At 40.6% G+C, this 24,348-nt stretch overlaps 1 protein-coding gene across 4 annotated transcripts; it reads right to left on the reverse strand.

Annotated features, from left to right (window-relative positions):
- Positions 1–721: 721 nt before the first annotated feature.
- slc39a14 (solute carrier family 39 member 14) lies at positions 722–24,293 on the reverse strand. 4 transcript variants are annotated; one of them, XM_079341849.1, is made up of 9 exons: positions 24,113–24,293; positions 14,935–15,269; positions 11,965–12,133; positions 8,713–8,882; positions 7,691–7,813; positions 4,810–4,983; positions 4,297–4,528; positions 4,028–4,212; positions 722–3,761 (listed from the first exon to the last, which is right to left on the reverse strand). In XM_079341849.1, exons 2-9 carry the CDS (start codon positions 15,238–15,240, stop codon positions 3,609–3,611), a joined length of 1,512 nt encoding a protein of 503 aa, XP_079197975.1. In that variant the 5' UTR covers positions 15,241–15,269; positions 24,113–24,293; the 3' UTR covers positions 722–3,608. The 4 variants fall into 4 exon arrangements, with proteins under 4 accessions (XP_079197975.1, XP_079197972.1, XP_079197973.1 ...); XM_079341846.1 differs by having other exon boundaries at positions 24,037–24,293; XM_079341847.1 differs by lacking the exon at positions 8,713–8,882 and adding an exon at positions 9,915–10,084 and having other exon boundaries at positions 24,037–24,293.
- Positions 24,294–24,348: the final 55 nt, after the last annotated feature.

Consider the following 24,348-nt stretch of genomic DNA (forward strand, 5'->3'; position numbering starts at 1 on the left):
TGAATTACAATTAAAACTGCCCAACTCCAAATTTGATGTCGTATAACTGTATCATTTAGTAAACTTGTTCTCATATTCTGGCCAACATTATGCACAAGTATTAAAACATCTGGATGTATTTGACATATTTTGAGCATTAATATGTATTTTGCTCATTTTATTGTATCTGGGATTTTTTTTGATCTGTGTATTTGTTTCAATGTTTTGTTATTAAAAAAAAATCAGAAAGCCAAATTAATCGACTTTATAGATCTACTCAGAATATATAGTTTTTTGATAAAGAGATAATATGTTGAGAACTGATTTTGACAGAATAGCTCTTTAAACAGTTTGATAACTCACGATGACTTTCAGAGCAAAAACTTTTCAGACGGTTGCAAAGTTGCAGTTTGTCTGGGTGCAAGACATTTTGGAGGTTTTTGTACTCTAGGATAATTCATGAAATAGATAATGCAGAGTACTACAAAGGTATAGAGACAATTCACTATTTTACTTTTTGGGAAAACATAGTATTTGCTCATCCATCAGCTCCATGATGCTACTGTTCCTTCAAGAAAGCACAACATACTGATATAACTGAGAGTAATGAACAGTCTTGAAATGGGAATGTAAACTATTGTAAATGTGTACTGATTAAAATATTCATATCACAAACAAAAATCAAACTAAATCTGCATTCCATTTTGTAAATGTAAAAAATGACCAAACACAACACTCCATCTTCTTGGAAAATGATGTTTTATATAAAAAAAGAACTCTCATGACACTCAGAGAAGGCTGATGATTCAAATAAATTACAGTAGGTACATTTTTTCCCGAAAATGGGCAATACAAATTCTAAAAGCAGATCCATAAGATATTCAAATCTCCAGACAATCAGTCATTTGGTTGATTGAAGATGATGAAAAAGAATTGTTTTTGTCAGTACTTCTGCACTCATGATAATCATCATGAGTAATGTTTTATCATCCGAGTGCTCCTGAACATAATCCTTGATTTACAGGTTTTTTGTGTAAAAATGAAATGTTTTAATTGTTATAACAGAGGAGAAATTCTGTATATAAGCTCTGGTATAGAGGTGCATGTGCATTGAAATAAAGGTGTATTATGTCTTCTGTCACGTTTCCCATGTATTCAAACTAATACAAACAAAAAGATACACATCCTCTCTTCTATCATGGCTTTCAATGTCACAGTAAACTGAACACTGTTTCTTGGTGTAAAGCATAAAATAAATATTTTATGGCTCAAACAACAATAAATAATCTCCATTTTATCATACACATCGAGCAGCAGTTATACATCATGCCTCATTGGACTGGGGTTAAAGCATCTAGGAATAACAGAAAATGTAGATTTAGATTTGTCCATAAACATGTCACCATCACGGCTTCCAGTTTTCTATCCCCAGTAAATAATAACCTACTGTGCAGCTTCTACGCTCATTTGAAATCAGGAGTAAAGTTTGTGCTGACTTTTGACAGTTTGGAATTCTTAATAATATTGCAACAATAAAATATCAGTAAACACGGATCAGCAGATACGTGCACTGATTGGTAGTACACGCGGCAGCAGAAGGAATGAGGATGTAATGGTGTGAACACTCGTTTCACTTTCACACCTTTGTTAGAGTTTGACTGTCAAACGATTGGCTAAATAATCATCAAATCATTTTCCTTAAACAGGTTCTCCACTCAGGAGAGTTTTCTGACATAGCCAACAGTTGATACCCAAACTCATCAGTGCTGTACAGCTAATTCAAAAAGGCATAAAGCCTCTAATCCCTTGGTTTAAGGCCTTTAATTTACTTTTTAAATGTGGCTGCAGGGATTGAATGTGGCTTCTTAATGAACACGTTACTGTGCACGGCGGCTGAGTTATGTTAAAAACGACCTTCCCTAAAATACCGACAAAGTGTCAGAACTTCATAAATATAAACTTTTTTTTATAGCATTAAAGCAAGATTTCTTAGTCAAAACACTCAATGAATGAAGAATGAATCAATCATACATTTTCCAAAACACTTACATGTAAATGGTAAAGTTGGACCAACATATTAAGCCCCCCCCCCCCCCCCCCCCAAAAAAAAGGTTTATTAACTTTTTTTTTTTTTTTTTAGCAAACAACTAATATTAAACCGGTCAGTAAGTGGATCAATAGTGACTTGTTGTTACAATACTTCACCATATTGAAGCATCTTAATATAAAGCCTTGCCCTAAGCATCAAGTTAGTGCAGCGACTTGGAAAAGGAGAAGATATCTTTTTCATCCACATGGTTAACAGATTCTTTGAGGAAACACCTTAGAGAGAAGACAGTGTTGTTCAACGAACTTCTGGGTCGTTTAAAGATCTTGAGGTATTTTCATGTCTAAAAAACTCGACTCTTAGATCAGGGATTTAAAAATGATTAAAAATCATCAGAGGAGCAGAGGCTGCTGCAAACCAAGGAAACCACCGTATTAAAAATGCATGTAAGCATAAAGAGCTTTTCCACTTTCAGCCATATAGTAATACGTAAAAAGACTCAGAGGGTTTAAAGTCGAACTAAATATAGTATTTAACTTAAATATGTATGATCAGTACGAGATCAAGAGTGAATGTTTGAAGATTTACAGTATTTTGTTCTAACACATTAAAAGAGAAAATAGTCAATGGTGTAAACCGAGACCAGAGATCATTTATTCATGAAGGGCACCGAAGGTAAAGTAAGAGGACGCTCAGAGATGCTGCATCTTCTCTGACTTAGATCAAACTCTGGACTTGTCCTCACATTTAGTGTCTGACTTCAGCTTCATTTGAGGTCTTACTAACAGCATGCTGAGGATAAAGACACATTCGCATAGAGGACAATCAAAGTATACCCAAATGCCACTGTGTACAGTAGCCCTTCATTATTCTTAATAGTCGCTCCATATTTGGTCTTCAAACAGGATCATTTTACAAAAATATAACATCGACACAAATAACAAAGTCCAGCTGGAAGGTGACACTTGATTCCACTTGAGGTCCATAGAGATTTGTTTTTGGTGTGACATGAATGAAGGAAAGAGAAGGGTATCAGTCTGGAAAAGATGAATAAAGACTAAAAGATCCTACAGCTGCTAAAACCTGATTGTGCTTTTCCCACTTACTGAGGAAGCGCTCAGAGAGAAAGTAAAGTCTGGAGAACAGAGAATATTTTCAGTGACTGGGAGGGTATTGCACGCGGGTCAGAGTACAGAGTCGAAGGTGTTGTACATACTTAGCTCGTCTCTTTTGATCGAACGATTCCGAAATTTCTGTTGCTGTATCTGAGCAGAAAAATGGGTTTATAAAGGTTGTAAAGAAGGCTGCCACAACCACAGCTCAGGATCTACTGCATCTGCGAACTGCACATGAACATCACTAATAAGTTTTGACAAGAGGAGTTGTGCGTACCTGCCGCACAGCAGCTAAACTCCCCAAAAGACAAGATCCTAAAAACTGAGACAATGGGAGGAAAATAAAGACAAATAGTTCTTGTTTCTGTCCCTCCACCTGTCGTCAGTTGAAACTGGCACAAACCAGCCGTTATCTCATTTTCACATCACACTGGTAAGAGCTGCTGTTTGTCCAGAGGAGTCCGCTGCTATCCCAGCTGGATCTGTCCAGAGAAGGTGGTGAGGAAGAACATGATGGCGAAGCCCGTCAGTAGGCCGGCGTTCTGGATGGCGAAGGTAAGGAGAAAGCTGCTGCCGCCCGCGTCTTCTTCCTCACGACTCACCTCGTTCATCTCTGGAAACTGAGGGCAAAAAAAGCAAGAGAAGGACCTTTTTGAGAGTAAAGTCAAACAATTATTTTAACTATAAATAATAATAATAACTAACTATATACATTTTTCTATGAATGGTAACTTAGCAGGAGCTGGTAAGGAGAGAATTGCTTGTTTTCCAAATGAGTGTTTCCAGTAAATTAAAATAAATTGATGAATTCTGATGAAAAAAAAAAGAGAAGAACAGATCCACCCTGTTCACACATGCATCACATCCCTGCCCCAAAAACACTGACCATGTCTGCCAGAGCGATGTAGAGGAACATGCCTCCTGCCAGAGCAAAGATCCAGTTGGGAGAGAAGCTGTTGCCGGCCAGGATGCCGAAGCCCATTCCCAGATAACAGCAACAAGCTGACAGGAAGTTGAAGAACAGAGCCTGCTGTATGCTCATGCCGGCATTGAGCAGGATCACAAAATCTCCTGGTGACAGAGTGAGAGAGAGAGAGAGATAGTTTGCATTTGTGTCTGGTAGGATCATTTTAGAGATCGACATCCCTGACTTACCCAGCTCGTGCGGAAACTCCTCACACAAGATGGCCACAGAGGTGCTGATGCCTTGGAAGACCGAGGCGGTGAAGGATGCTCCAATAGCCAAGCCGTCAATAAAGTTGTGCAGGCCGTCGCTCAATGTGATCATCCAGGCCAGCGTGCCGATGTCAGAGTACGCTGTCCCCTTCAACCAATAGCAGCCACCTCTGCTGCTAGAGCGCTTGCTGCTGTCTGGGCTCTTTGAGTCCTGAGTGAGGAATTATAAACAAGGTTATATGTATGAAAAGAGGCAAAGAAAATTCTCCAGATGCAGATTTTCAGTTTTTTTGCGTAATTTTAAAACAGGTTTAATATGCTGATAGATGAGAGCGGTTGACTTCTTCTCACCTGAGAAGGTGGACTTTACCTCTTTACAGGATAGCCTTCCTTCCACTTTTAAAATCTTATTACAATCTAATGACTTTGGAAACATAATCAAAAAAGAGAAATCACAAAAAGAAGAAAAATCCAGGTCTCTTCCCGTCTTACCTCTGGTGTCTGTGCAGGACTCAGCATGAGCTCTCCCTCTCCTAAGTCCACCTTGCCCAGAGCCAGACCGGTGGTAGCCCCGTTCTGCTGCAGCTTCTCCTTCTCCACGCTTTCCACATCCCCGTCAGATTTCGAGTACTGATCAGAACCGGAGTAATGACTGTGTCCGTGGCCCTGAGACAACAGAAAATGAGTGCAAATCAGTATACTGATAACCCATATGCAGAAGCTGAAATTCTAGACACATGTTGTTTTGTTGCATCCACGAGGAACACGGCAGTTTAACAAGCCAGATAGCTAGATCTTCAAACTATTATCCTTCACACGAAACAATGGTTACTCTAGTGCTCTGAACACATACTCAAAGAAAATCTACAATAAAAACTTAAAAAATGCCATAATCTAATCATAACTAACACACGCCAAAACACTCAGACACAATGATTAGATCAAGTCAAAGCAGTGAACAAGAGAGACTTGTTGATATAACCTTCATGTTATCACGGTTGATGGCATTTTTCTTTTTCCTCTTTCTTTTACAAGTCTGCTTTGACTGAATTTAGGGTCAAGAGGATAAATACCACTAAAATCAATTCTTACAACAGTTCTGCATCATCATCATCATCAGCAGCATCATCTTTATTGCCAGACTCAGAGTCCATTAGAAATCATATAAAAAAGAACATCTGAGCAAAGCTATCAATCAGTGTTCTCGCATTGATTTATTGAGACTGATTTTGTCGACGGTTTACTTGGAACGACAGAGCACAGGTGAAAGAAACGTCAGTTCCTAGTTCGTCTCCTTCAGGATCATGTCGCCCTGAGCGGAGTCTCTCAGGCAGCAAGTACTCTGAGGGTGAGCTCTTAAAACAAACACTAAACCTGGAGATTAGGAGTCTTACAAGGACAGTGGTTGTATAGTTCCTGTCCTGTTTCTCCTCCCCATCAAACACTACAATAGTCCCCTGTACTTCAAACATAATTGCTAGTGACAGACGTGGACTTGTTCATCATTTTAGCAACAAAATGAAAAGCCTGAAAGCAGCGCTGCAGGTGGCACTCCGGGTCAGAGAACCTTTTGTAATAGGATCAGCTCCAAGTGTGAGCTGTTAATCAGCCTGACTGGACCATATGGCTCAAAGCATCCCAACCACAAGGTGGAGCAACTTGTCCCCAAATCACCCTGCTTGCATTCCCTCAGGACTTTTCTGAATGAATTCAGCAGCACTGAAAAGCTGTATGAACACGTGCAGGTTAGAGCTTCAGTCAAGCATGTTTTTTGAAATGTATTAAATAGTGACAAACAGATTCATATTGCAGCCATGGAAACCTTTTAATAAGCGCTATATACAATGCTACTGCACTCAAATATGCAGCAGAGGCCAGGTGCCAAAAACCAGACACACTGGAGCAGCTTGTAGTCAATCCTAAATAGAGAACTTAAAAAAAAACAACGACATGCCAACTAACCACGTCGCCACACAGTCGAGTGTTCAACACTCATATAAAGGGAGGAGAAGGAACACATGTCGCTGTCTAGACAGAAGAAAAAAAGAACAGGATTTCTATCGACTGTAACCTAAAACAGAAATATAACATACCCATTTTTGGAAAAGTCATGAGAACAGCTGAAGCAGCTAGCAGGCCTCATCTTGGGCCTACTTTTGCTCAATGATAAGGTGGATAACACCTCAGCAGCAGGTGAGGATGATATTCATCCAGTATTTCAAATATAGACTATGGACAAGTCATTGCTTAGGTTGTCCAAAAAAAAGAAACATTTAGAAACATGTTTTAAAAGAATAGCATGAGTCGCTGGACACTGTTAATAATCACATTGTTTGCTTGATGACTTTATTGGATCCTTCTTTGTGTTCACACTAATATGGCTTCAGTTTGTTTAAGGATATGTATTCTTCATAAAGGGACGAGTGTCCGTCCTTGCCTGACTCCCTGGGGATGACAAACATTAAGTCCTGCAGATGTATGGCTCTGCAAAGTCAAATATTTTTGGTGTGGCAAAAAAGAAAAAAATCATCTGTTGACATTTCTCCTAGAAGTTAACAATGACTTCGAGTAAGCTCCTGAGGGCACAACTGTGAACTTGAAACACCAGATGAGGTTTTACAACTTGCTAAACCTGCCATGACTGAACTTCTTCATCGTGCGTCATGGTGATGCTGACAGCAAGTTATAATCTAAGTCAATGAAAAGCTTCCTGATAAAAAGGTTGCTATGATATCCTTAACTAATACTGAAACAACAAAGTAGAGTCTACACACGAACAACCTTGTGGTAGGAGGAAAAACCTCCATTGTTTGACAAATTGTAATTGAATTCAGATATTAAAACTGTTTAGGTTTTTTGTTCATATAACATTTTTTACCTGATCTAAATTCAAAAAGAGTGAAAAAACAATGCCAGCAGAGCAAAGACCCCTCGTCACTTTGGACTCTCCTTTCACAATGGCTCTTTTTCTCTTGTAGTTGCGAGGATGCAAGCTGTTTAACCCAGCAATAAAAAACATCTCAGTGAGGCTCTGTTGAGACTCATCTAAAAGTTGATTCGATCATTTTATTTAACTCGAACTGTTGTCAGAAACATCTGTTTGTCACAATCTGTTGGCACATGAACTATCATACAGTTCTAAAACCATGGCGATAATTTAACTGGCTTGATTGATAGTGGGATTAAGGTAATCATTCTCCAAAAGCAAATCTTTAAAAAATGTATCCAAGAATATATCAAACAGCTTTTTCATTGTCCTAACCTGATAGCTCGAGCCTTTGTAGAGTGGACAGATATAGTTGTTCCCATTTTCCCTTTACCTGTATCAAAGCATTAAACTCTATATATCCCATCCTTCTTGCTCTGTACTCACCTGGTCTTTCTGTTTGAGCAGCGCTCGGAGGACTTTTTCAGTAAAGAAGAAGAGGTAAAATCCTCCAAACACCACAGCTGACTTGGACATGTAGAAATCCACCATGGGGTCAAAACCAAAGGCCTGCGATTTAGAAAGTAAGAAGATGTCAGCGTCTGATGAAAAGTCAAACAAGCTCTTACTACATCATTCCTGCCATACAGTAAACAAAGTTTACACAGTTTTAAAAAGAAGGTGTAATTAAAAAAAACTTGCAATTCTAACAGAAACATTTAGCATGTGGTTTTGAGAGTGAAAAAGAAGTGATTGTTGAGCCGTTTGTTTTGACATCTATGTGGGTCAAGGCTGTGCAGACGGCGGCCTGAAAAACAAAGAGGAAGAAAACATTTTGCTGTGTTTTGATTTGCTTTCAGAGTCAGCTGCTGTTATAAAAGCATGTTTATCTCTTCTTGAAATGTCACCCAGCTCGATGTGTTTGGATAGTTGGATTATTTTCCAACGCAAAACTGAAAAGCAAATACAGACTGAGTGGACGGGATTTTGAGATATTTCAGAGCACTCCCCGTTCTAATGGAAGAAGTGCATCAAGGACATAATCCTCCCACGTCCGACTTCAGATGAATGAATGAACACTTCAGCTGAGAAGGTGTTTTTGTTTAAACTATTCAACCCACCTAAACTGATGCAATGACTCACACAACTGCTGTAAAGCTAGCCTGATGGGTGTGAGCAGTTTCATTTTTAAATGCCGTCTAGACAGACAAATGGGAACACACTGACACACTCACTAAGATTAATAAAGCATTTCATGTCTATCTTTCAAACAGTATATCTATCTTTTTTGTTCGATCTCTTTCTGCTGTAAGAAAAAAAATTGAAACTATAAAATGAATGTGGTGAGGAGGGGAGATTTTGTTCAAACACAGCAACACGTCTTCCTCTTCTTGCTCGGCCGCCCTGCACAGCTGTGGCTCTGTGAAGGAGGCTGCAGCTCTCTAAAACCACAGCAGCATCGACACTACCTCGGGGATGAGCTGAAACAGCGCGTTGGAGTACAGCGTGCCAATGGCCAGGGCTATGAAGAAAAGCAGCAGCCGCTTGTAAAAGGTTTTCCTCATGAAGGGCACCACGCTGGCCCCCACCAGCGAACACAGAGAGATGAGTGTAACACACAGGAGACCATAACCCCACACTGATAGGCAGAGAGAAGGTGAGAGAACAGACCAGAGGAATGGGAGGGGAAGAAAAACAACAAAAAAAGAGACAGATAGTTAGTTGGGAAGTGATCTGACCAGATTAATCACCACATTGAGGTAAAAAAGAAACAACATACCAACCACCGGTTTATGTCCCTAAAGGTGCAAAACGGATTTGAAAAAAATCATCCTAAAACAAATCAATTTAAAAGACACAAACAACCCTTTTGTCCATTGATCACCACCTTTCATTTGCAGAGAAGATAATAGTTTGTTGTCTTTTGAAGCAGCCCAATAACACCATGCATTTCTTTCAAACAGGGGAGGAAGTGCTAAGGTACAATTACAGACACACACACTTTGTCATCATGCACAAGGTGCATCCACTGTCCTCGCCTCAGGGTGCACACCAGCTCTCACTGCAGACAAAAAAAGGGCTAGAGAACCTTAAATAGCCTGACAGTTAGCTGAAGGAGCCCTGCTAACACAGGATCCCATTTCAGCTTGAAGGACACTGTGTTACTTCTCAAAGCATTGTGTTACACAATCTTATAGAAGTGAGTGAGTTTAGGGAAACCTGTTTTTAAATTGCTTTACAGGCTGCGGTGGCAGAAGTGAGAGCTGATCTGATTTCTTCAAGAGGGGGAAAAAAAAAAAACCACGACTGGCCTAGAACTCAATTCCGAGGAAAGTTCAGATTCAAAAACAAAACTCAAAAACACCCCTTGATGATTAGTGACACAGCGTGAGTAGAGAGAGAAAAACAAAAGAGCCTTCCACAGTGCTTACTGGAGCTGAAAAAGAAAACAACTGCAAGGATACAAAGGCAGGAAGTAGAGGAAATAGATCTGACCACATGACAGACAAAAGAGCTCTGGGCCAAAGGTGCACTCATTTTATAAAAGTATACTAAAGGGAATTATTTTTGTTTGTTTCTTTGGAAGCAAAAAATATAAAAAATAAAAAAAAAAAGTTTCTTTGGCCTGTAATTAAGGGGAGACAGAAAGGTGTCGGGATGGATGGCAAACCTCTGGCAGGAGCTGTAGGACGGCGCTGGAGAACAGTGTGCCAATGGCAAGAGCGATGAAAAAGACGAGTATGTGCTTCATGAAACGCGTCTTCATGAGAGGCACGATGAAGACTCCAGTGAGGGCGAAGGCATTGATCACACTCACACTCAGGAAAGAAAAGCCCCACACTGGGGGAGGGAGGAGAAAGGTGGGAACATTAAAAACACACAGCCATGCTTATGTGTGGGAATGGAGCTGTGAATACAGACTGAGCATTATAAACAACAACAAACAATTATTTGTCTTCTCAAAACAATCATGGTGTAACTTCTTTTTTTAGCAAACTATCTCAGGACAGCTGATTGGCTTTCATGTTGTGAAGTGCCATTAAATGATGACACGTCATAATCAGCTGTGGTCACTTTAAAAAAATGTTTAGAAGTAGCTGTGACCGGAAACTGTATTGATTTAAAAGTTGTTTAAAAGAGAAGTCACAAAAGCAGCACTCTTTGAGAACAAGAGCAGATGAGGAGGAATAAGTTGGAGAGATCTGCAGTGGGGATGAACTTCTTTGGCATCTGCCTCCCTGCTGCTTGCAGAACTCAACAGTCCCTGCAAAGAAAACGGCTCATGAGCCAAAATAAGCGGCCTTCAGGCCAGGTTGAGACGAGCTGAGGACGTTATCAGCGAATGATAGCGGATAACACATTTGACGGTGGGGGGGGGGGGGGGGGGGGGGGGGGGGGGGGGGGGGGGGGGGGGGAGCTCAGCGGGTTGAAAGTAAAAGCTGGAATTTGTGAGCTCGCTCAGCATGGCCTCATAATGTTATGCTTATTCTTGAATGTGTGTTGAGAAGTGTAGTCACTGGATTTGTCCCACTCTTTGTGTTCGAGGCAGTAGGTCGCCAAAGTGCACCAACGAAGGACTGCTTGTTCTTTAAAAAGGAGAATGATGTTTCTTACAGGGACGGATAGCAGAACAACTGGAGGAAACGTGAACAAACCGGGGGAGAGCGTGGATTCAAACAAAGGGGGTGCTTGCTGTGTTTCATGACTAGCTATTGTTCTATTCTTAAACATAATGACAAGCAAAGTCTATGCTAAGTGTTGTTATTTGTCTTCTAGCTGGAAGTAGGACAAACGATCCAGAAACATTTCCGCACGTGTTGTGAGCAGTGTGCTGCAGACTTTAGGGGGGGGGGGGGGGGGGGGACTTCCAACATGATGTTGACCCCATTCTTCAACTTTGTCATTATCAAGGTTTCTGTGCCAGTGGCAAACTTAAAACACTCAAATCAAAACCAAAACATCGAGTGCAGATGCCAAACCTCCTTCCAGCCCGTCTTAAGTGGGTGTGTGAAATGGGCGGTGACGGTTTAGGAGCTGGCCTGCTATTCTGTTTGGCCTGGACGAGATCTCTGCTGTGTTCTCGGCATGCTGAATGAGGCAGGATTTTTAACACTGCGAAGGATGTGTTTAAGCTTTACTGAAATGTGCAATCTGAGACTTGGCTATCTGCGTGCATGCTTACTTTGGCTTTCATCTCCTTTGGGAGAATCGTGATATCACCATCACTAGGCAACAAATAACACACACGTGTGGAGCTCAGATCAGACAAGAGGAATATGTTTTCAAGGTTTCACCGAGTATATTTTGAACAGAAAATATAGTTGTAAGAGAGAAGCTAGAACAGAGAGAAACTAGTAAAAAGTCCAGAAGAAAACAACTGACAAAAGAGAAGCAGTAGGAAGATAAACAGCATCGTACCACTGTGAGTAATAAAGAGGGGAAAAAAACACTCCATATTGTTTAACTGTGGTCATAAAGTTTCTGTACAGTGAAAAGACAATGATGTTGTTACCCTATATTTTATTTCTAGAATTAAAAATACATGAAATTAACAATAATTGTCGCCCAATGAGATTGAGCCATAAGAAACGACTTCTCTCTGGCTGGCTGTTCATTGCACTTGTTGACATAAGGAAACTCGTGGATTATTGAGTGTAACTCCACAATACACAAAGCGTCACAAAGGGTCTAGTAATGCTCAGTGACAGTTCAGTGCTCACCTTCAGCGTCTGACGGCCTGGGGGAGGGCAGCTCCTCCTCTTTGTGTGCCCTGCAGGTGCCTGCATCCAGCTGCTGCAGCATGGTGGGACACAGCTTCTGTAGGCCCTGTCCATCCAGCTGGGACTGCTCGCTGATGCTGTACACAGCTAACGTGTCAGCAGGCAAACACTGCAGGAATGAAAACATGCCAATTAATAAGTTAAGTCACAAAAAAGAGAAAAAAAAGAAAAATTGCATTAAAAGGTAGAAACGATACACGGTAAAGGTGAAAATGTAAATGTGACGGATTCCATTGTTTGAGGGATTTTTTTCCAAGAATCCTTACTGTGAACAAACCGGTTAAACAGCTATGGGGGCGAGAGAACATCGGTCCACTGAGACCAGCCACCAATATTAAGCAGCTCTTTTTAACAGAGTGTCAAACCAAGTCTTTCCACCTCATAGTCGATTCTGTAACCACTGAATTAGTCAGCCAATCAGAATGCTCCAAAAATAGGGTTTTTTGGAAGGGGGGAAATTTTAAGAGATTTCTCTAGGAAAAAAACCCACCAGACATCAGGTTAATCATATTAAATGTGAGACTTGGATGTATACGTTATTCATTCTAAGTTTAACACCTTTCAGTCTAACTTTTGGTTAGCCTGTTCTTTATTAAATATACTAATTTTCTATGTATGCTTCATTTTTACTTTTTTTCTGATATCTTATTTATCATGAAGTTACTTAATCATTCAACAATGAAAACAACCTCTCACTTACATACTGCCAACTACTAACTGTAAGAGTAATGCTGAGGAAGTCGTCTGCAATACAGCGATGTGGAGAGATGAATTACATCTTTCTGTCGGATTTGTAACGGAATTAAGAAGTGTACAGTAATGTGAAATCACAATGTAGAGTTCTGACAAGGACAAGTCCTGAAAATTATTTGTCTGAAATATCAAACCTGAACAGTCACATCTAAAAGTCAAGAGAAACGGTATCCACAGAAAACATTACACCTCTATATCGGGACACAGACGCCAGATGGAATTCAATCTTCAAGGAGAAATGATGACAGTCAGCCTTTGAGCAGGATTCAGCACATACCAAAGTAAACTGTCCCCTTTGAAAAACCACTTTGGTAATGAAGAAAAGAAACTATTTTCTGCTTTCTTAATCCACGGTGACAGTAAATAGAATGTCTTTGGGTAGTGGAGAAAAAAAAAACTTTGAAGGACATTAAAGCAAACTTTTGGAAACCATGATTGAGCTTTTCACCATTTTCAGACAAAACAAAACATGAAATGTATTCACTACTTGTTTAAGCTTCCTATTATTTCAAATGTGAAGGTGAGAATATTGGAACGCCACGTGTAACAATACGAGTCTCTAAAAGGTGTTTCAAACAAGTGTAGTACACGTGGTTGCACACGTGCATGTGCGTCACTAATAAGGGAGTGTAATGACAGTGAAAGGCCAAAGGTCGCACTTCTTTCTTGTGTTCATTGAGTCACACACACAAACACAAAAGACTGACTCTTCCTGATTCTCTTGTCAGATCCAAACAGGCAAAGAAAGTCCGGCTTCTCAACTTTAAGCAACATCAGTCTATTGTTCTATTTGATTTTCACAAAAGAGCTTCAAACTTTTGACCGTTTCTCAGGTTAATCTATTCAAAGGCAGATCAGCTCGTGAGTAAATTGCCCAGGACACAAAGCATGGGAAATATGTGAAACATTTCAGCCATGTGGCAGCACCTCCTGCTCCTGCTTCTTCAAGAGTCAACTGAACCACGATTTACCCTCCATGAGACTTCCCATCAGGGTTTATGGCGTACCGACAGGAGTCTTTTACAGGTAGAGAATAGTTATCAAGTCAACAAAACGTAAAAAGGACACGATCAAGTCAACATTTCACTCCTGTCGAACACTCAACATTCGGTAATCTACCAAAGTTGCTTCACTGATTTAAATATAATAATAATAATAATGTTCAGCCACAGCTCCCCTCTAAGTGTCACATTGACAACTTTCGTTAGCCCAAGTATTGTCCCTGAATGAGTTGTTAAAACCAACATCTTTGTTTTAAGACAGCTTTACGCCCCATAGACGACTACGTGTTCATGACAATATCCATGAAAATGTGACTTGAAATAGGAAGAATGCATTTGGAGGCATGAATGCGTGCAGGGTCGATGCTTTTACACCAAAGCTTGAAGTCTTTATAATATATACACAAATCAAAATAAAATAAACGTTCATAATGATTGAAAAAAAAAAAGACTAAATATGTTTTAATTCAAGGGCAGGTCAAATTCTAAACACGTTTCTTTAATGGAGTTAAGAGGACGCTTCGTCTTATCAATGCTGTTTAATACAGTCCTCTCTGACGGCTGATAGCATGCTCTGCTAGTGTCATGTCATTACAGACAGAAACAGCATCTGGCAACCTGAACGATCGCCAACAAAAACAGATCATCACTGAACTAAGAGTGAAAACTACGACAGAGAACCGAGTCAACAGCTGACTTTGTCTGAAAGGTGCTATCTGAATAAAGGTTCATTGTTTCATCGTTGGTGGTTGTTTAAATTTGTAGATGAATGTACAATGATTCATTGTGCACAGTTATTATAACTGTCATCTTAATTAATCATCAGCTCAGCGTTTAACACCATCATCCTGGATATCCTTCACCAGAAACTCAGCCAGCTCGCGGTGCCGGCCTCCACCCGTCAGTGGATCACCAGCTTCCTTGGAAGACCATCAGCACTGGCACCCCCCAGGGGTGTGTTCTCTCCCCACTGCTCTTCTCCCTCTACACCCATGACTGCACCTCAGGGGGCCCTTCTGTCAAATTATTTTTCAAGTTCCCAGACGACACCACCGTCATCGCTCTCAAGGAAGTTAAATTCCTTTTGTCTTAAACATACTTCGCCTCGCATTTAAAAAAAGAAAAAGTCAAACTAAAAGCTTGTTTTGGCTCTTACCTTGGAACTGTTGGTTTTGAGAGGTGTTGTGGTTGGTGACTCAGCCGTGTTGTGGCCTTCTCCTTCTCCTTCAGCCTGATTTCGGCTGAGGTGGGCCAGCAGGAAGCGCAGCTGGGGCACCGTGATGGTGACGTTGTCTCCATAGCGAGTCAGCAGGTCCTGCAGCGCCTGGGAAGCGGACTGAGTCTCAGTCAAACCCTGACCTGTCACCGGACCGAGGGGGCAGAGAAGCACAGCCAGAACGAAGATGTGCTGGAGGAGGGTGATCGTCATAGTGACACGGCCATGAGGGGGCCAGAGAAGCATGGCGTCTTCACAGGCTGGAGGACAATAATCTGTGTGTGGAGGGGGGGGGGGGGGGGACAGAGGAGAAGAAGGAAAACACTTGCAGTAAACTTTCAACCTGAGATATGTCTTACTGTTGGCTGCAGCAAAAGATTTGGTCACAAGCTGGTTAACAAGTGACAATAATTATTCGATTACTCAAATGAAAGAGCTTTGCTTGACCTTGCTTTTGGGGGGGTCAAACGGGGGAATCCATGTTTCTTTAAAACTATTTCATAACTCTTTAATCCCCCCACATCAGGCTGAACTTTTGCCAAATGTACAAATGTAAATCTGCTGCATGTGTATGTGATTTTCACAATCCAAAAACCTGTAGACAGTAAGAGTTTTACGGCACATGAAAGGGTGCATTGTTGACTCATTTCACTTCGTCCATCGCCTCAATTCTAATAGAAAAGTCCCTCACACTTTGTCTTTATGTTACCCTACACTTCTTGACAGAAGGGGAAGTGTCTCTTAGTTCTATTTCATTTTTATATATATATTATGACCCAAAAAGCCAGATTAACATTAGGGGAAAGTGGAAGAGTTCTCTCTAGGTTAAATGTTTTCAGTAGAAGAAGAGAGGACATTGGACGGAGAAGGAAAGCTAAGTGCAGAGGGTTGTTTGGCTTCAAGGATTTCAGCCTCTGGACGAGCGGCAGGCGATATTACCACCAGGCTTTAAGACACTCCGAGCAAGTAGCATGTTTAGCACCTCTGTGGAGTCTTACTTGTGCAAAATGTGTGCATATGTGCTTAGCTGACACAATGCAGAAATCATGGTCAGCAACTATATGAAAAAAAAAAAAAAAAAAAAAGAGGGAATTTTTCCCTTCTAAAATTGGTGTTGGTCCCAAAAAATCCCCTCCTGGTCTTCTATCAGGACTTTTGAAAGTGATATATTTAAATGTGCTGTATAGTTTTATGGTTTCTTATAATGTGCATGTCACACACAAGAATGCTAAAAATGTGAACGTAAAGAAGCCAGTGTGTCAGGATTAGTACTATATAAAATGAGAGTGCATCAACACAGCTGTGATGCTCCTGTCCCCAGCTCCAGGTCACAGAGCAACGATTCATTTCAGCGAATCCCCCCCCCCCCCCGGGTCGTCTGCAAGGCTGGGCTGAACACAGACCCATTCATTTTTTCTTTAAAGAAAAGCTCACCGTTTTCCACAAGGCATCTAATGATAGCTGGTGTGTAACGTGGCTCAGTTGAAGTCGGCGAGCCCCGAGGCTGCGAGCGCGCTGAGGGAAGCTCACAGGTTACTCAGGAGCAGGGAAGGAGTCGCGGGAAAGAGCGAGCACAGAAAAAGAGATTCTTGAAGAGAGCAGAAGGCTCCTCAAGAGTGCAGTGAACTGAGGAGGAGCAGAGAGAGAGAGGGAGAGAGAGAGGGAGAGAGAGAGGGAGAGAGAGAGAGAGAGAGGGGGGGACAGGGGATAAAACAGGTTTACAACTCAAAGTAAGAAAGACAGAAACAGGAAAAGATGTGAAAAAAATAAAAAGTCAAAGAGAAGAGGAAGAGTGAAATGAGAGTTTAAACTTTCTGCATTACTTTTCAGATTTGCAGACTTCTTCAAATAACAATGTCAGGCTTGAAAAACCGAGCACAGAGCCAAAGCCACATCATTCTTTTCCTGAAACAGCAATGGGCATGGCATTCTCTGTGAATTGTTTTTCAGTGATTAAAAAAAGGAGAGCCACTGAGCTAGCAGGCAGTGGAACATGACACGGACAAGCAGCAGATGAAGAAAATCAAATTGCAGTGCTTTAGAGGACACATTTTGTTTTGGAAGTGGACATAGCTCGTGGGTCTGAAAAGTGGAGAAGTCACTGCAAAAGAGCCACAAACGTGAATTCTTTCTTTGGGCCAGAAGGGGAGGAATGTGTAGATGTCCACCACACAGAGAACCACCACAGTCTGCCTGCCGAGTGAATAAATATTTAAAATCATTACAGGCCGCTCTTTAAGCTGAAGATTCAGCAGATGAAGAAGAGGCATGACCCCTGCACTGATAGATTATTATCATCATGTGAATAAACGGCAGAAAACAAGTGTTGAAAAAAACAACACTGTGAACTTTACCCCCCCCCCCCCCCCCCCCACTGATTCTCGTACGTCTTTCTGGTACGTTTCGTTACATTCACATGATGCCAAATTGTGTCGCAATGTTGTCTATTGTGAAAATAATGAATTAGAAATGATTAAAAAAATGCAGTGTCATCTGTACTGTATGAATTATGGAAATAGTGATTAGGAAATGTGAGCCTCAGTTTGAGAATGACAAAATGAAAACTCAGAAACACCCACTGTCATATCGTTCGGTCTGTGAGCCAATGTGCCACAACTCATGTTTTACTGAGATGTTAGAGTCTAAGCCTGTATTTTAACCATTGGTTTAATGAACTCATGACGTGTGGTAGCCCTTCTCCTACGTTGGATATCACTAGACAAGGGAGAGGAGAAATGTGCTGCGTGTTCCATGTCTGCATGTCAACCCCCGCTCTACTCCTCCTGACATGTCCCGTCTCTCTACGGCTGTTCTGTCCAATAAAAGGCAAAAATGGCCAACAGACAAACGTAAGAGGGGACGCTGGTGGCGCAGTGGTTAGTCCCCATTTATGGAGGCTATTAGTCCTCAACTTCTCTCCCTAATTTCCATCTCTGTCCACTGTCCTATCGCTCTAATAAAAGGCACAAACAGCCGAAAATAAATCTTCAAACAAAATTTTAAAAAACTGATACGCTGTTGTCATTATTTCCATTGCTGCTTCTTGTTTATAGTAATAAATCTGTGCATCTTCTTTAATTATGTAACTACAACAAACCTCTCAAACTAACGGTGTCACACCCTGCCCTCTAACTTCTCTGCTTATCTACACACTTAACATAGCATGCCTTAATATGGACAGCCACATAGACAAACAAACCCAAAGTTTCCTTCCACATACTGCCGGAGGTCACCTTCTTTCTTAAGTGTATTAATATTAGAAGCCTAACTTTCACTTCTTTTTTGTGAGCCTTTAAACGTAACGCTCATGTACTTGTTTTGGAAGAGCTTTTCAAATGTTCCTTAGTTTAATACATGAGGTTTAAGGACCAACAAAACCAGCCAATCGTATCAATTCCTTTCTTATGTTATGTATTTCATTAAAAAATTGACATTTGAATCTCTAAAATATATGTTACTGATCACAAAAAGGGTCCTATCTCCTGTGCTCTATCCAGCGTGACCCAAGGTATAACCCTGCTTTGTTCTCTCACTGGTGATGTTCGCTCACAACTTCTTCACACCGTCACATGTGCACTGATCTCTCAACACTCACACATGAACAGTGACAGAGAGACAGAAAGTCTTGTTCCCTGGCAGACCTTTGTCCTTGTCTCACTGTGGAGGCCGTCCAATCAAAACAATGCAAAAGCTGCTTTTGAAATGTCAGCATGTCAGGTCAGAGCGATGTCCCGGCACTCTCACAGAATCTCTCTGCCCGTGCAGTCAAGAGTCCAAGGCCAGGATGGAGCAGTGGAGATAAAGGGTGGGGGGGGAGCATGCAGTCTGCAGAGGGGACGGTGAAGTTCAGACATTCGTCATGACGTGTACGAGGTCCACATGAAGGAAAGAAGCAGAGGAGCGAGGAGGACAGACAGGAAATGTGTAGTCGCTCTTCTCTGTGCTGCTGAATTTTGCCCTATAATAACTTTTTGTTATCGGATTACAAACTGACTTAAGCATACGTGTGTACTCCAGCTAACCATAAACATTTAGTAAGTTATACTTACTGCACTACGCCATCAATCAGATGAGTGACTATGAGTATAACCTTCTTCAATGTAACATGCACAGCAGGCAAACAGGGAGGACCTTTGTTCATTTCATTCAACAGCATGGCAAGATTTGTCATAAGAGATAGAAAAGTTCAAATAAGGGAAGGACCAGCTAATGGAAACGACGTACAGCCTCCTCCACAGGGGAGGCCAAAGTGAAGCTTTTAAAAATCTCCCTAAAACACCTTCAGCAATGTTTCAAGTCGACTAAAACTCTAATTGGTTAATATCCTCGCAGTGGCTTAAAAATAGAGACAGTGGAAAGACAAACACGTTTCTCTGACCGTAAACATTATCGTCACCAGGCAATCCAAGCACTGGGAGTGATTACCAGGTTCATCATCAGGTGTCAGCCAGTTTATCAGCACGAGTGTCAAACCTCACACACAACACTACAGCCCAGAGTAAACACACTTTCCCTCGTCATCATCAGTTTCTGCAGCGGACTTAGAAGTAATGAAACCTCTACAGGTCTAACAGAGGACCAGCTCCGGCTTTACCAGCATACACAAAGATTTACTTCACCTGTTTTTTTTCCCCTGGAATGAATGAAGTACTGAAACAACTGCAACTAGCTCAAACAAACACACCTATTAAATACATTAGGAAAGATAGTGAGCTCAAGGACTGCTAAAAGAGAGAGAGAGAGAGAGAGTGAGAGAGACGGGCTGATAGGAACTTCTTGTTTTCATTTGTCACTCCCTTTCTCAGTAATCCAAGTTCACATCCTCTTTTTCAACTGTAAGAAATCTATTTTTCCTGGTTAGTCACGATGGCTTCTCGTCCTTTGGGAGTGGTCTCGTCTTCATGACCGCTGCTGAATGTAGGGTCAGCACAAATATCTTTAAAAGTCTTTTATGGCAAAAATTCAATTTCAAAGTTGAGGAAGCTGCAAATGGGTTTTCAAACTTTTTCGCTCAAGAACATCATCAAGGTTGGAAAGTGTATTGAAGTTAAAAAAAATACATACTGTTGAGCAAAGATAGTTTGTACTTCCCACAAAATAGGAATCACATCACAGTTGTTATCTGTATAAAACATTTTTTTTTTAATTAAAAAAAATCACAGATGGATTTTTTCCCCTTTCAAATTGGATTTAGGATTCAAGTAACGACTTAAAAAAATGTTGTCACTTAAACATATCTGAAGTCACATGATAAGGCTCTCAGAATATTTATGCAACCCGCCCTGATTCAACATATTCCTCTGAAAATAAGGTTTAGGATAAACAAGCTAAGACTCATTTGTTTGTCTTAAATCAGTTATGTGTTCATAGTCGTGCAGAAAGAAGAAGAAACCTGAACAAGCTCCCACAATGAACTGTAACAAAATCATCCGTTTCAATAAACTACAAAAACATTTTCACTTTCTTTATCAAAAATGAAAGTTCACAAGTCTGGCTCTCTATCATGATGATTACACATCTAGGCACTAGTCCAATGATCCACCATTCAAACTTGATAGACACTGCAGCACTGTCACTACAAACAGTGTTTAAGACCTGCCATATGTTGTCTGTTGGCTCAAAGTCAGACAGCAGCAGAAACTCTTCTGCTAAGCGCTCCTTAAAGCTGCTCTTTCAGTCAGTTCCAGAGCACACTTTTCCCAACTCTCAAGCCCAAAGCATACAGTACCTTTTCCGAACGGTGGCGCACAAACAGCGACCTCCTGTCGTAGTTGGGTCAGAACTCGCAGCAGCTCGCTCCCTCAAAAGTGACCCTTCTGTGGTCCTCTCAAGTCTGCACAGTCATCTGTTGCATGCCAGATCACTTTATACACGGCAAAGGGCGGGTTAAGCTGTGCATCGACTCATAAACCTTCACCAAAGGCCCATAATTACTGCTTCTCTCTGGACTCAGGCTGATATCACCAACCGGAGACTGTCATTAGATGAGAGAGCGATGGCTGTGGGTAACATGTAGGTTCACCGAACGCATTGTCCGAGTGCTCCACTCAGCCCAGAGTGTGCTACAAAGGATCATTCACCGTAAATTAAAGGGTTTAGACGTGACTTGACCTGATCTGGCTCCACCCCTTTACTTGAACCCAGGGGCCTTCCGCCTCCTTATCACTTTCCTGTATTATTTGGCTCTATAAGAAAACCTCAAAATCGGTCTTGTGAGAAATAATCAGAAAATTCTGTACATTGATAAATTATGGAGTGACGTGACGCAAAGATTAACATTGCTGATCCTACAGAATAAAGCGTTCTTTACATTGAGCACATCAATGACAGAAAAGTCAGTTGAGTATATTTTGAGAGTGATTTTTGTGCTTTATTTTTGCTTGTATTAGATAGGACAGCTGAAAAAAAGGAGACAGGAAATGTTGTGCGCACTGTCAGGGCAGCTGTGATGAAGACAACAGCTTCCATACAAAGGGCTTGTAACCCCATGTTTAACAATAAAACACTCTTAGATATTTTCTAAATTACAAATAATTGTACATTTTTGTCAGATTATGTTTTGAACCATGTTTCTGTTTTTCCTTGATTTCACCAATGAAGACGTTACATATGACAGTCGTGCTCATTTCACACTGGGGTTTGGTTTTTTCCTTCCAGCCCGAAACATTCTCCACATTGATTGCTACATCTCTAATTGGAGAGTTTGTAAATCTACACCCTTATCCAGTGTTGGCCAGACTCTACATTACATAAGCTCTGGAATTATTATATTAACATGCCAAAAGTTATTACAGCGTATTAAACATCCTAACATACAGTTGGAGTTTACTTTTGGCTCCTTGAGCAACATTTGTAATCCCACAAAATCGACTTATGATTATTTCTTTCTGCTATTTCAATAAAGTGTTGCTCAAGATTTTCAACCATTCCAACCAATTGGTTTCAATGACTTCTTCGTGGCGTTAAACCCATTGGGCAAAAGAGATCTCTGCTAATTCTCCACATAGATTAACAATATGAGTAACATGTGGCGTCATGTTGAATCCAAAAGAATAAAGCTCTCTTTGCATCTCACAATGACAGAACGCTCAGCCGCTTCCTGTCTCAACAAACATCCTGCACGTTTCAGTTTCAATTGAATGCAACCATTTTACTCAACTTTTTAAAACTATGACAACCATAAAAATACAATAACTACCGTGTCTTTGTCACGGCCACATTTTGAACAACATTGACTACTTTTTTCCCCGTTTTAACATAGGGTTTGTACTCACCAGCTGACTGATTTTAGAGCAAAAAATTTTCATAATCTACAGAGAAAAAGTCTACTTTCACTCCGGCTGAACAATAGACATCTGCCACTAGATCTACAATTTTTTTAAGTTGACCTATAAAATATCATGCCTCAATGGCCAAGTTTCTTTGTTTGATAGACTCTAGAAATATAATATCAAAATTCCAATAGTTATTTATACTGATGTAAAACCTTAGAAAATGACCAATTTCTACTTTTGGTGTTTTGCTACTTTTGAGGCAACATCAAAAAAGTCCATTTATATTGATGTGAATATATTTATTGTATCTGAATAGTGAACTTATTTCCCTTTTGTCCCTCTATGCATTGCTCTGGATTTACGCAGAATGCAAATTAATAATTTCCCGAAATTCTTATTGGCACTAAACCCGACTTGTGAAAGAAATCTCTGAAAATTCTGTGAAAAGAGAAAGTATCAGAATTTATGTGTGATGTCAAGACTGGTGCACTAAGCCCAATGAATAAAGCTTCTTTGCATTACAAACATTAATAACGTTCAAATGTAGAGGGAAACTGTATTCATAACTCAGCTTAGCTTAGCAAGAAAGGTGTTGAAGGTGCAGCTGGGGCAAGCTAACCTTCACCATATGTTACCTTGCACGAGTATTCAAACCAGTGTTTGTCTCGACCATGATATTAATGGGGCGGCCTTCAATTGCATGAAAACATAAGTTAAATTGATATGGTTTGAGAAATGCAAAGTACTGTTAAAAAAAGCCATGTTTTTCAAACGTTCAGATCTTGACAACACTTTAACGTCTCGAGTTCTCTTTTTCAAATCAGTTAAAAATTCCACCAAATGAATGCAGACGTGCTTTACGAGTAAACCTTACCTCTGAAATGTGCACCCATATGTGGATATACTGGATAGTAATATAGTAATCCAAACATTCATGATTAAACACACTAGAATATCATTTACATTTGGGTGAAATGACAATATCTTTTGTTTCTAGATTTTTTTAATAGGGTATTCTTCATAATGTCCACATACTGCAGGAGTTTGGCAAAACAAATCTCAGCAGTCTGTACATAGTTCAAATATATAATAGCTTGCTATTTAAAGATTTTTTGATTAAAAGGAATAAAACTTCTTAGATTCATTAACACACGATGACAGAAATGATGACATGATCAGATTCTATTTTTTGAATATAAGGACATGGTTGAGATTTATATTTAAATAAGACTGTTTTATATCTATCACCACACACACACACCTATGATAGCTTCAGTTATCATGATCAGTTTGTCAGCCATGAGTGCTATTCTTTAGCAGTAAGGACATCACATTCATTTCAAGGGGTAATGTTCTTAACAGTTAAAATAGCTCTCATTCATTTAAAAGTCTGCTACGACTTTAAGATTGCTCAAAGGCACTTCTAAACCATTTCCACCCCGAGCCTGAACAAGATACACACGGTTACACGTACTGTAAACACGCCCCATTCCTACACGAGTTACGGTCTCGTAAACCAAACTAAAAGACTAAAGTGTATCCAGTCTACCTTCATTAAAAGCCACATTTGGTTAGCTTCTATAGCAAGTCTTTGGTTCAACTACGCATGCTCGATGGCTAAGCTAATAGGTACAGAAACCTTCAATGTGTTAAAAATAAAAAAGCCGTATTCACGGCTGGTATGGTATGTGCTGATTTAAGTGTCTGGCTTTACCTGAAGAGCCAGGTAAATGAGCGAGCTTCTTCTTAGCTTTGTCAGTTAGCTCACCCGGTGATGTTGTGGACGCAGAAAAGCAGCTTGACGTCAACTCTCCTCTCACCGACCGTTTGGCTCGCACACTCACCGGAGAAGTCACATTAGCAGAAGGTAGATGTCAGACATGTGGTAGGTTCACTCATTCACACACTGACTGAGTTTTCTCTCTCTGTCCTCTGTCGTCCTCTCATACAAACAACAAGCATCTCAACCACATCAGCAGCAGCGCGTGGAAGATGTGAAGGGGTCATCTTCAGTCGTGACGTCACCGGTAGTATCCGTTTTTTAGAGGAGGCCGTGTCTCCCTCGTGTGGTGAACACTGT

The sequence above is a fragment of the Symphodus melops genome (assembly GCF_947650265.1).
Source record: "Symphodus melops genome assembly, chromosome: 1".
NCBI lineage: Eukaryota > Metazoa > Chordata > Actinopteri > Labriformes > Labridae > Symphodus > Symphodus melops.

Coding starts and splice junctions, on each gene's coding strand:
- slc39a14 (XM_079341849.1), bottom strand. CDS start 15,240: ATGCTTCTCTGGCCCCCTCATGGCCGTGTCACTATGACGATCACCCTC. Junction 12,134..14,934: donor TCAAAACCAACAGTTCCAAG/GTAAGAGCCAAA, acceptor TCATTCCTGCAG/TGTTTGCCTGCTGACACGTT. Junction 4,984..7,690: donor TGCTCAAACAGAAAGACCAG/GTGAGTACAGAG, acceptor CTGTTGTCTCAG/GGCCACGGACACAGTCATTA.